Source organism: Cyprinus carpio, chromosome A23 (assembly GCF_018340385.1).
Source record: "Cyprinus carpio isolate SPL01 chromosome A23, ASM1834038v1, whole genome shotgun sequence".
NCBI classification, from domain to species: Eukaryota; Metazoa; Chordata; class Actinopteri; order Cypriniformes; family Cyprinidae; genus Cyprinus; species Cyprinus carpio.
In genome coordinates, this window is record NC_056594.1 from 15,154,489 (window position 1) to 15,167,312 (window position 12,824).

General features: G+C 36.3%; 1 protein-coding gene across 19 annotated transcripts in view; it reads right to left on the minus strand.

Moving 5' to 3' along the window:
- LOC109074537 (kinesin-like protein KIF1B) overlaps window positions 1-12,283 on the minus strand; it is a 69,385-nt gene extending 57,102 nt beyond the window's left edge. For 17 of the 19 annotated variants that reach the window (XM_042713347.1, XM_042713345.1, XM_042713343.1 and 14 more), the window contains exons 1-2: window positions 12,001-12,280; window positions 9,166-9,310 (exon numbers count right to left, since the gene is read on the minus strand). In XM_042713347.1, coding sequence (XP_042569281.1) covers window positions 9,166-9,271 — 106 coding nt within the window. In that variant the 5' untranslated portion in view covers window positions 9,272-9,310; window positions 12,001-12,280. Of the gene's footprint in view, window positions 1-9,165; window positions 9,311-12,000 lie in introns of all 19 variants that reach the window. The other 2 variants (XM_042713348.1, XM_042713349.1) reach the window with 2 other exon arrangements.
- Window positions 12,284-12,824: the final 541 nt, after the last annotated feature.

A 12,824-nucleotide genomic window follows, 5' to 3' on the forward strand; every position in this document is an offset into this window, starting at 1 on the left:
TGGGCTCGGAAAAAATACGCATCACAGACAGAGTGTGTGAACCTGGAGTTTAGGCATATGCCCAGTGTGTTCTGTTCTCGCGCTCACTTAGGTGCGCTGCATTCTGATTGGATCGGATAGCATACTGCGGGGACCGCGGAAAATTGTGCTATAAAGCGATTTAGAAATCGCGCACGCTCAAATCATGATTTTATTACGATTTCGATTAATCGCACAGCCCTAATTTGCATGTTCATGGTAAATGGTCACATGGCATGCAAATAAACAAATAAAATATTTTATCTTTTTTAGTAAGCATTTTATTTTAATTGTTTTTTTAAATAGTTTATTTAACATTTTTGATTAAATATTGAGATGTAAACTCTCAGTCATGTGATGTGGATGGAGAACTGTTTTTGTGTCCTGATTTCTTCCTCTTTGCAGTTGTCTATGCATCCATATCTTTATAGCATAAGAAAAATCCCACTATTCCAAGCACAAGGCTGTAATGCTCTCTCACGCTCTGATGCATGTGACTGAGGCTGTTCCCAGCCTCACCGCAGGATCTCTCACCCACCCCCCGGCTCATCTCATCCCTGCTCAACTCCAGCAGGAGATCAACCCAGACCTACTATACGGGTAATTACAGATCAGACTGGCACAGAAAACAGCTGGCTTCCCTGTACAAGGAAATGTCCTCAGTATAAACAGATTATCTCTGGATGACAAGAAAACTGCATTTACGTAGAAATTCATCTATAAGACTTGTGAAATCAAATTTAAAAAAAAAAACATTTTTTGCTAAAATAACATAGAAACTAATGCAGCTCTGTTTAAAAATCAGCATTTTAGGGCCTCATAGCTCCCAACACTTTTCCAAAATCAGGAGCATCACATGTATCCTTCATGGTAAAGACAATCCCAGAATTCACAGGGAAGGGAAATGGTTATAAATTAACAAAAGCTTCATTTACTGAAACAACTGATATTGTATAACAGTTAGGTATAAAACAGTTTGTGCTGCATATTTTTTTCGTTATAAAAGTACTGTAGCAGTAGAATAGTAAATTGCTAATGCTAATTGCTAATTAGAAATCACTTGCAAGACAACAGGGCTGAAATGATTTAAAAAAAAAAAAGACAAATATTTTTATGGTTGAATAGGCGTTTGATCGCGTATGACCTAGTATTAGGGCCTGCAATAATGTGATTTGACCAGTGCGGTGCTGTAGTGCAAGATGGTAATGTATCCCTACTTGACGGTGGTGACAGCAGCAGCAATCCAGCTGTCACTCAAGTGGCCACACCCTTAATTATTCAGAACTTTAAAGCTTAATATAATTTAAACAAATGGGTTATAAAAAAAATTCTTCTCACAATTGTCATGAAGGGCAAAATTAGCTATATAGACTAAAACCAGGCTGTAAACATATTTTTTTCTGCTGTAAAGTTGGGCATTTTAACAGGGGAGGGGGGGGGGTCTATGGTTATTGCATCACTATACACTATATTTGTGACCTCTATTTTGGGTTGACAGACAAGCAGGAATCATATAGAGTCTCGCCTGGTAAGGACACTATGTTACCGCATGACAGTTAATTGAATGGTGAATGAGAATGTCTCACTGTTTTTTATCTTATTTATTTGTATTTTAAAACATAACTATAACTGTAATTCTATAATAGTAATATTATTGTTTGACATTTTCAAAAGCTGAAGTGATTACCATGTTTTATTTGTTAGAATATGCATAACTCTGTATATTAACTTATTGCAAAAGCTAAGTAATCAGTCAGTCTACGGATTAATCGGTGAAATAATTGTCGATTAATCATTCAATTTTGATTATCAAAATGTGTTATTTGTTCTCAAAGTTTGTTGCAGCCCTATAAGAAAATGTACTTTAGAAATACAAGAGTACAGGAGAACCAACAAATCTGTGATGACGGTTATGAATGTGAGGTCACTTCAGTCTCTCGTCATTCACATTCCATATTTCCACATGCTGCTGTGGTCATGAAGTGTTTATGAGCCTGTTAGTTTCTACAGCTGCTCAGAGACCCAACTTATGCTATCAGTGAGGTTTTACTTTTGGCCTGCAGTAAATCACATACATTTGCTTCTCAGAACCCCTAATGAAGATGTGGTGGGACATATATTACTAAATCAGGTCACAGTACATCAGTAGAAAACATTTGGGATAATTCTATCATTAGCTTAGCTACATGCTAACATTAGAAGCAACTTATGAGGATTAGCTGTCTTGTCTTTCATGTCAAAAGCAATTTGATTTAATTGCATTTTTAATTCTTTGTATACAGACAGCAGCCTCTGATAAGAAGCAGACAGCAAGACACCTCACTATGTTTTGAGATACAGCCAGTGTTTAAGAGTTACAGACAGTGAGTGATAAAGGAGGCAAATGTAACAAGACATCAGCCAGCTACTTGACGGCTGGTAAAAGACTGAGGTGTCCTGGTGATGGTTTGCAACAGCTGTTCTACATCTAACCCTTTCTCTCTTGCAAGCATCACACAGTGAGAGCAGTACCAAAAACAGAAGCTAAATGGGAAACAGCTGACAAAAACGGCAGAAATGAGACAATACAGAAAAAGCAGAACTGGCAAGTACAAAAAGAAGGAAGCCTGAGAAGGATTCCTTGATGAAACTACTTAATCATTACAAAAAAAAAAAAACCCAAATCAAAAACCTTAAATTAGAGCAGTCACGATCATGACATGACAGCTGACTAAAAGGATTAGCATGAATAAAATATTTTAAATATTAATAAAATATTTACAACTACACCCCAGCAAATCTATATAATAATAATAATATAGAATTATAGAGACCAAATAATAATATTATTATTATTGTTATTAGTAGTAGTAAGCAGTAGTAGTGTGAATATTAGAATATCCTGCAAAAAATACATTTCCATCTTTACTTTCATTTTAAAAAGATCTGACTTGTAATGGCTAACAATATTTTACATTATGCCAATATAAAAATAGAAACTCAAATGCTATGCATTCACAATGCATGTTGAAGCCTTTTTATACTTTTTAATGTGGCTACGACACTTTGTACATTCTTCACATTTCAAAGTACATTTGGAGAGTTCACATAACACACTCTTACACCAGACTGGAAATACCAATGGCGACAGGCCTAGCTTACATAATTCCACAATCAGTAGCTGCACTATACTTAGATGATATAAATCCAAATAGTACATCCAAACATAAATCAAGTTCACTAACCAAGGTTTCTTCTGATACATGCAAAGACAACAGTAAAAAAGAAAATGCCAGAGGAAATCTGAAATGTCTGGAAAGACTATCAATGAATCTTCAAATAAAATGAAAGTAGATTTTCAAGTAAATTGAAAATTTCATTAGAATCATTACATTTCTTCATACTGAAAAATCCATCTACCGAATTGAGTGACAGGTGTAGCTATAATCTGCATGGCGAGAAGTGACATTTTGAGTGGAAGCCCATGCACCTGCAAGGGTCACTGGGATTAAGAGAGGAGTGTGGTGACCTCAGGCACGCCCACAGGATTACATCTGTAATCAGGTCAATCGTTTCTGCCTGCACTTAAAGCCCAATAGCAAGCTGACCTTCCCAGTGTCAGAAGAACCATGCAGCAATCTAAGAATTCCTATCACCTCTCTGTCTCTCAATCAATCAATAAAAGCTCTTCTGTCTCTCAATTTCAGTGTGCAAAGCTCTTCTGACTCTTCTCCTTCTGTGTGTGCGCAGGCGGTCCCCAAGGGTCTGTTTTCAGGATGACTCCATCTACATGCACAGCAGAGCTGAAACAGTCTAAAATAACAGGTCAGACTAGCATTAGCGACAGGGAGACCATTTTACATACTAACTGCAATTCCATATGCAGTTAGAACTGTTGCTATGCTGTTACTAAGGTCTTCTATGTGGTTGCTAGAGCATTATGGTCAGTTACTTATCGGTCAAATGACCCCATCCTCCAGCCTCTATGATATTCCAGTGTCTAGATTTAGCTTAGGCCCCATTTCAGTACTGGTCTATCGGATTTATTTGCTAATTTTATCATCAGCTGGGGAAATCCCAAGCTTTAAAAAGCATCAGCTCACCTCTCCTCAACAAGATGATTGAGCTGCTCTGTCAAATGATGTGAGATAAAATCTAATTCTGATGATAAGGAGTGTGTTGTATGAACTAATCATATATACAAGTCGTTTTATATCACATTTACAATATCACAATAGAGTTAATTTTGGTGCAAATTCAACCCCAAGATGTTTTATATTACATGATTTTGTAATGTCTATTTTTCAAAACTGTACAGACTTCTAACTCAAAACAGTAAAACACTATAGGCCTATATATGACTAGACTAGAAGAGCCACACTTAAAACCATTGGTAAGCTGCGGTCACATTTCGGTGCAGTTTTGCATGTAAAAAGGTGTAGTGACACGTGAAGCACAGCTCACAAAGTCACTTTCAAACCTAGGAGTTTTCTGTTGGTCAACAGGGTGAATCAGTTCCAAATTCTGCATCGGGAGATCTTTCACACTCAAATTCCCAATTGTGTTAATTCCTATTGAAATGACATGATGTTGTTGATTTTGCCAATAAAAAACAGAAATTTCTTCAAATACCTTCAGTGTTCGACAGAAGAAAGAACAGATTTGGAACGACATGAGGGTGAGTAGGGTGAGTAGGGTTGGGAACCGAGAACCGGTTCTTATTCAGAACCGGTTCTGTTTTTTGAAAAGAACCGGAACCGTGAGCAATTTCTAAGTTTCGGTTCCAAAAACGGTTTTGGTACAACACGTGACCAAGCGCTGTGAGCAGCCTTGCGCTGGTGTTCTGACGATTCGGCGTTTCCCGTAAAGGATGTCACAAACCAAATAACAGAAACGTCACCCTGCCTCTTTAATTACTGAGCACATTGTTTCTAATGACGCACACTCCACATTATTTGTAAAATAGGGTTTAAAAAATACTTATACATGGTTATAAGTATAACAGTTTATATTTCATTAATTTAGAGAAATGAACAAGTGTCTTAGCCCTCAAGGGACTATTTGGCCAACCTTATTCCTGCTTGAAAAACAAAATGTTATTGACGGTGTAAAAAACATCAACTTTGAAGCACATGCTGATTGATGGACTTGCATTACTCAACATTACTTACTACCTTCCAGCAACACTACATTCAATGAAGGTAAAATAGTAAAAAACATAATAATAGTTTATTTAAATGTAATCGGAACCAGAAAATTTGTATACTGTAATATATATGTTGAATTTTGACAACCTTTAAATTAAGTTGACAGTAAGTAATAAACAGTATTGAGCACTGATTAGTTGAGTATTGTGCATTTTTCCTTACCACTATTTTTTAATGGTTGTTTAATGATTTTAATGGAACCGGAATCGGAACCGGAACCGTTAGGCGGAACCGGAACCGGAAAATTTCTAACGATTCCCAACCCTAAGGGTGAGTAAATGACAGAATTTTCATTTCTGGGTATCTTATCCCTTTAATGAATCTGTCTACCATCAGAGAGGTTTCAAATTCTCCCCACTCAATAACCCTCGCTGATATTTGCTCATGACATCCACTGCTGAAGACGGAAAGAGAGATGAGTTTCCATTCCCTCAACAGTTTTCCTTCATAAAAGGAAAGGTCACAATAGCAATAGATTCAGTGCATTGTGGATGAGGCAAGAGGCAAAGACTCACTCTGTGAAATCTCTCAAGAGAGATCTGAGAGGTACAGTGGGCAAGGGGAACCATTTGAATGGAACTAAGCCAAATCTAGGTTTGTTAAAACCATGCCAATTAGTGATTACTGAGTAGTGATTAATATTATCTTACAATCAATAGTGACCTCAGCAACTTCAAAGTTAATGTAAAAAAAGCGCATTCACAACCCATTCTATATGCAACAAGAAAATATTCAATATTCAACCAGAAAATTCAAATAATTTGTTTCAATTCAGGGCAAAACAATTTATGACTGCAAAGAAGAATACTATGAAAACTACAAAGAAGAATACTAATTAATTGTTTCAGAAGGCGGGGCATAGAGGAGAAACAATAATGTACAGTATGTTGAAAATAATGTGTTTTTTAACCTTAAACCGCATAAACACATTTAATTACACCAAATACACAAAATAATGTTCTTTTTAGCAACATCATATGACCCCTTTAATAACTGGCTAAAGTAATACAGTTCTTTATTTACACAAACTAATCTTTCCTGTGAAATTCAGTAATTAAGTAATTTCTGTAAAAGTAGTAATACCATTGTAATATTTCCCTGCTGAAAAAAAAAAAAAAAAAAAACAATAGACCCCCCCCCCCCCCCCCCCCCAAAAAAAACACAATGGAAAATTTCATATATTTAAGGGTTATAATGGGAATTATATTGGCTTTCATGTAAATTATAATGGTGTCTACTGGTATTTGATGGATTCTATTGGTGAGATGTAATCTGGCAGATGGGAAACAATAGAACAACAGTAATTCCTATTGAAATAATGCCCAAAACACACTACAAAATTCCTTTTTGTAATTGTTTTAATGGAAACTATAATAATTTCTGTGATGGTTTCTATTGTTTTTTTGTTTTTGTTTTTTTTCAGCAGGGTAATGATACCCATACTGTGCTGCACACTATTGACAATATTAAGCTGAAGCTTGACTTTGCAAAATTAAAATCGCAAATCAAATCGCAATAGCAATTTAAAAAAAAAAAAAAAAAAAAAATCCCAATTAGATATTTTCCCCAAATCGCACAGCCCTAGCCATCACCTTGGTTACCACGTCCCAGAGCAAACGAAACCCTTCTGAGAGCAAACATTAAGGTCATTCTGATTTTTGCTGTGTGTATTTGTCACGAGCATCCTTGACGGCTCAGCACTGTAATAAGACAACATTCCCAGCATACCATCTGCAGCAGTGTCCTCTCAGGTGACCTTGTACGCCCTACGCCCCCTTTTGTTTACAATGGGGTTTGGACCAGCTATTGGTAAATGATGTGTAAGTAAATGAAGAAAATGTGTTTGGTATGACAAAAGCATCTCTCACATCCTAACCATTCATGAGATAACACCACTATTAAAAAGATGAATGTGTTATTGCTCTGGAACCTAGCAGCATTTGTGAATGGGTTTCTGACTGTCCTGAAATCGTACTAAAACATGCCAACACACCAGACTATTAAACCTTTCGGCAAAATAAGATTTGAAAGGAATGTGCAATGCATCATCCTTCACAGAGATTTGTAGAGTCAGAAAGTTACTAGGTAAAATATTGATTTTCCAATTAATCACAATCTTCATTTTATTATGATTTTAATTAATTCTTTGAAATGCCAGTGTTTACTGTACAGCAGCAACCAAATGACTCTTATGAACCAGTTCATTTAAATGAATAAAAATAAACACACCAGGCAAATAGTGCAGTCTAATTGAACAGCAGAGTATGCTCCAAATCAGAAAAGAAATAAAAGCTTGTGAAATGTAAGAATTGGGAAATATGCACTGATACCTTGCTCTAGTTAAAACCAATACAGGTCTAAAGTGACATTAAAAACCAAATGTACTGCTACATTTTAACATTTAAAAATTTTTTTTACATCTTTCCTTAGATTTAAACCCCCTAGATGTGAAGTTTATCACTGACATGCTCTCAGTCCAACTTAAAAGGTTAGGTCCACATTCTTTCCTAATGCATCTTAAGATTTAGCACACATTTCTGTGCTCAACCGACTAATGTTACCTTGTTCAGAATGGCTCGGTGAATCCCATCTCAATGAGCACAGTGACTCACCGCCAATGTTTCCTCTAAGCTGCATGCGTGCGCAGCTGTGCACTTCTTATGTCGTGACCGCGCAGAAGAAATTATGTCGCACACAGGACACACAAAGAAATGAGTTGAGAAAGCCATTTGATTTGATTTATAGTAAATGCGAAATAAGTGCAATGTTCAGGAAAACCGCTAGAGAGTTGGTGGCGCTATAGAGTCAGAACCGGTGAATGCGGTTCACAGGTTTCATAGAAAGAATGATGTGTCCCAAATAGACATGTGCCGGTATTCTGTAATGCGATATATCCCGGTAATGAATATGCACGATATTGTTATCGTGGGCACTTCTAAATACCGTGAATAATTATATATTACAAATTATTCAGAATTTGGAATGCATTTTAACAATAATTTTCCCATCAACTGGTCAAAATGCACAACACCGCTGTATGCTGCTTAAAAGACGTAAAAGACCGCCACAAGGATGCGCTGTTTTCTTTCAAATCAAAGCTAAATACACGTAGAAACAGCGCATCCTTGTGGTGCGGGTGATAAAGAGAGTGATATGGAGAGACACAGAGGAGAATGTTGACAAAGGAATTGTTGAATAAAGTCATTATTTTTGTTTTCTTCTCTTACAAAAATTGTTCCCATCGCTTCATATAACCCAGATTGCACGTCTGATGGCAGATGGAGTATTCTGATGACAACTTTCATACCTTTTATGGACCTTGACACTGTTATTTACTTGGCAGTCTATGGGACAGTCACAAGCCTCCCGGTTTTCATCCAAAATATCTTAAATTGTGTTTCGAAGATGAACAGAGCTTTTACGGGTTTGGAACGACAGTGATTAATGACAAAATTTTCATTTTACGATGGAGTATCCCTTTAAGCCTCAAATGTCAACTATATATCAAATTGGTTTCTTCTTTAAATTAGGCCTATAAAAAATTTAAATATGAATGGTATTATAATGTTATACTAAAAGTAAAATTAAAATAATAGGAAAAACCCTTACAATAACATGTAGAAAGAAAAAATGCATCTTAAGCACGCAGAATAACATAAGTGGACTTTGAACAATTACGTAATTGTGGTATCCATAATTGTAAACACGATTAGAAATTCGATTAATTGTGCAGCCCTAATGTGTGGTCACATTCCACTTCTATACTTCCTTTTTGGTCACTCCTGTCCTGTTGCAGATTTCCAATAAATCATCAATGCTATCTCACTCTGAACATCTCACACCCTAAAGCCAAAAGCATAAAATAAACCAGAGCCACCTTGTCTGGAGATCCGTGACCAAATATGAGAAGCTTACAAAACAAAGAAAGTATGAGAGCCATAGAGACAAAGTATATACTTACTGGTGGAGTTCCCTTGCATCTGTATAATGCATTTTGATTCTTTGCTGGTCTCTCTAGAGTTGAAGGGCCGCACTCTGACAGCCACTTTCACGGAGGCGCCAGACATGGTTGAAGCTGTTGTGATTCAATCCCACAGAATGTTCTCCTACAAAAAGAAACAGAATGTTTTTCTATTCCAGTGCCCCAAATATTAGGCTAAAGGTACAAGATTCCATTGAGTAAACAAGACCTCCAAAGAGATCTGAATGCAGATCTGAAACATAATTTATGCAATGACGCTAGAGGTTATGCGACATTTGAAAAGATTTTCTTAAATTACAGCACGACACTAATAAACAAAAGAAAAATCTTTTCATCAACGATATTCCATGGCTACTACATCATAATCAATATATGAAATGTCTAGGGCCTCTAAATTATCAACATGGTCAAAACCTTGCTAAGAAACAAGTTGACAATTTTCTACATGCCTTCTGCCCTCTGATTGATAGTTCATACTTTTTTTGAATTCTAATAATAAAACTCTACAAAAATGACCACCTTTAGGTTGTGGAACACATCTTTCTCCTGCAAAATCTTTTTATGAAGTAGACTTAAGGATAACTTTTAAATACTCATTTTTCAAGATTACCAGGCTTTTGAGAAACATTTATGTGTACATCTCTCAGTTATCATCGTATTGCATTGCATTATATGTTTTGCCCCAACAATAAAAACTACAGAGGTTTAAACATAAAACTAAACATTTAAATATAGAATGACTGACAATATTTATATGCATTGTTTTTGTAAGTGGTCTGTTATTACAGTCATAGAACTCTCCTTTATTTACACTGCAAACTATCAGAATTTCATCTTCCTTTTGGGCTTTATAAATACCATCTGAAACAAACTGCATATTTTTTTGCATATATTTTGCTCAAACACAAATTATGTGGGGGGGTTTTTCCTCCATGACTAGAGCTCCATGTTCTCACTATATAATACTATACGGGATACATAAGCCTGATGTATCAAATATGTTACAAAACAGAAATCACACATATGCAAACTTTTTTTTTTAGATATTCTCTTATATTTTGTGTAAAGGTTCAGTTACCAGGCTAAACAAATTCCTATTTTTTTTTAGTTTTCCATGACTGTAGGTATGTTGATTATATAATAAAAATTATTTGTCAGTAACATCAGTACAGTTTATATATTTGGGCAGGTGACGTGACATTTCAAGCAGTTTCGGCAAAATGTTTTTTTAGCAAAATTATGTACAATATAGAATATCCATACTATAAAAAAATATTTCCATCAAAGGACCATTTAAACAGAATGTTTAACTAGCAAAAGTTAAAAAAAAAGTGATTAAAATGTCAAAGAAAGAAAGAAAGATCACAAGATATACACTTTCCCTATATGTAAATGTTTAACCAATCTTAATATTTAATATAAAAATGTCCATGAACTTGTCTGTTATATGTCAACAGCCAGTTCACCTTATCAAATATCCGGTGGTCAAGATCAATAGCATAATATGTAGATAAATATCCATCACACAGTTACAGATCATCAGGGATATTAGATGGTTCTTTCACGGACTCATAAACATGGCTGCCGTGCGCCTGCAGCAGCAGGGCTGGGCCTGTTCACACGCTCACTACACTAGTAAACACATCTGATCTGACAAATGACACCCCACCGTTATTACATATCAAAACACATGCATTTGACACATTACGCCTGTCTGTTCCTGTAGAAATGCGTGTGTCACTTATGGGCGTGACATCTGTTATTATGCATTAGTTTAATCGACCGGCTTTGGATTATAACGAATCTGCCAATGCAGCAATTATTTTTGAAGTTCAAGTCTCTTGAGTGTGACAGAACAAAGAACAGTCCGCTATTCAATAACATGACACCAAAAAAAGATGATGTTTTAATCCTTGCCCTTGTGACGTTAGTCATTCATTGAATTAAAGGCATACGCCCATGAAATTCAATCTGTCGGAGAAAACATAAGTATGTCTGCTTCAGGGAGGAAAAAGAACACAATCTCTTCTATTTTTATAGAAGCTAATGATACTAAAACAATAAAACAACATAACAAAACGTTTATCTGTTTCGGTGTTTAATAACGGAGACGATATTGACAACATATCCGGCGTTGCCATAGCTGCACTGTCATCATGGTCCGCTACAGAGATAAAACTAATAAAACGTTTAATCAAGCTAAAAAACAAAACACCACCTCAAGTGTTACAGTGTAATCTTATGATGTCGCCTCCTTTATTGATCTGATGTAACGATGTCCGATTTGAGAACAAATCGTTCTTTTGAATCTCTGCTGGGAACCGGTTCTCCAACCAGTATGAACGACTCTGTCACGAGTACAATCGGTCCGGGCGGTTCTGGAGTCAAAAATCACATCACGTTACTGACTGAAACAACCCAGAATCGTTTTTTCACCTGATCCGTAGTTAGCCGAGAACGACAATCGGGTTTACGAACCACTGAATCGGCCTGAGCCGGTGCTGTTCATAAGAACCGATTCGTGGAAATGTGCCGAACTTCCCATCACTAATTCGGACGTCTTTCTATGAACTCGGTGACTTTCTTTGCATAACCCTCGTATGGTTTTGTCATTTTGAGCATTTATTTTCAATTATCAATGAAAATAATAACATTAAGCGTATAATACCACAATTAAGTTTAAGGTCAGCTGCAAAAACAATCAAAACATTTCGGTAAACATTCATTCGCATTCCCAAACACGACTCGGGCGATGTATGGTCAAACTCAAATTTTCAAATATTACAATCGTATTTCAGAAAAGACGGCACTTACTGCTATATATCCACAAGTAGAGACGACTAGAACAGCATAGAAATCCTGCACGATGCCAAAATCTTCCAATGACGTCTACAACCAGCAGCAAAAATCAAAAAAGATTGACGGTTAAGTTTCTAACAGTTCCTTTTTTGTTATATACACCCATTATAGCTGAATTTCATTCTCCAGCGCCGCGCAAGATGCTTGCGTTTCTGATATATTTAGTTAGGCTGATGCTGGTGTCGTCGGACCGTTCTTCTCGCAGGCTTGGGATATGGATGAATGCCTTGATTTACTGAAATGATTACGTCAACTGCCCTGTCAGCATCGTGAATGACAGGCCGTCTGGCCAATAAGAATGTAGTATTGTGTGAGCGATGCTTCGTGTAGCCAATGAGAATGCTGGAAAAACTAAGGTGGGCAAGGCAGCTGTGACGCAATACTGCAGGGTCGCTTACGATCCGCTGTGGCGTGGCATCGGACAACAAAAAAGTGAAGAGCGCCGCCTAGCAGAAACACGGAGAAAACAGGGCTAGCCGTCTATTTTTCAAGCGCTATGTGATCGTGAAAAATTGTGATCGTGCCAATGTTTTTAAAATGTAAATATACTAATAAACTTGTGTTCTAAAATCAAGTCGCGAGACTTGAATCCTCTCAAAATACACAACACAATATAAAATGATAATTTACTGAGAGAAGTTAATTAAAATAGAAGCTGCTTCGTCATGTACCACATTTAAAATGTTTTCTATCACTGACACATAATACATAATTGTATATTATTTTATTTTATAATGTGGCTAGATTAAATTGTGCCCAGGACTATTATAGTTTACTAC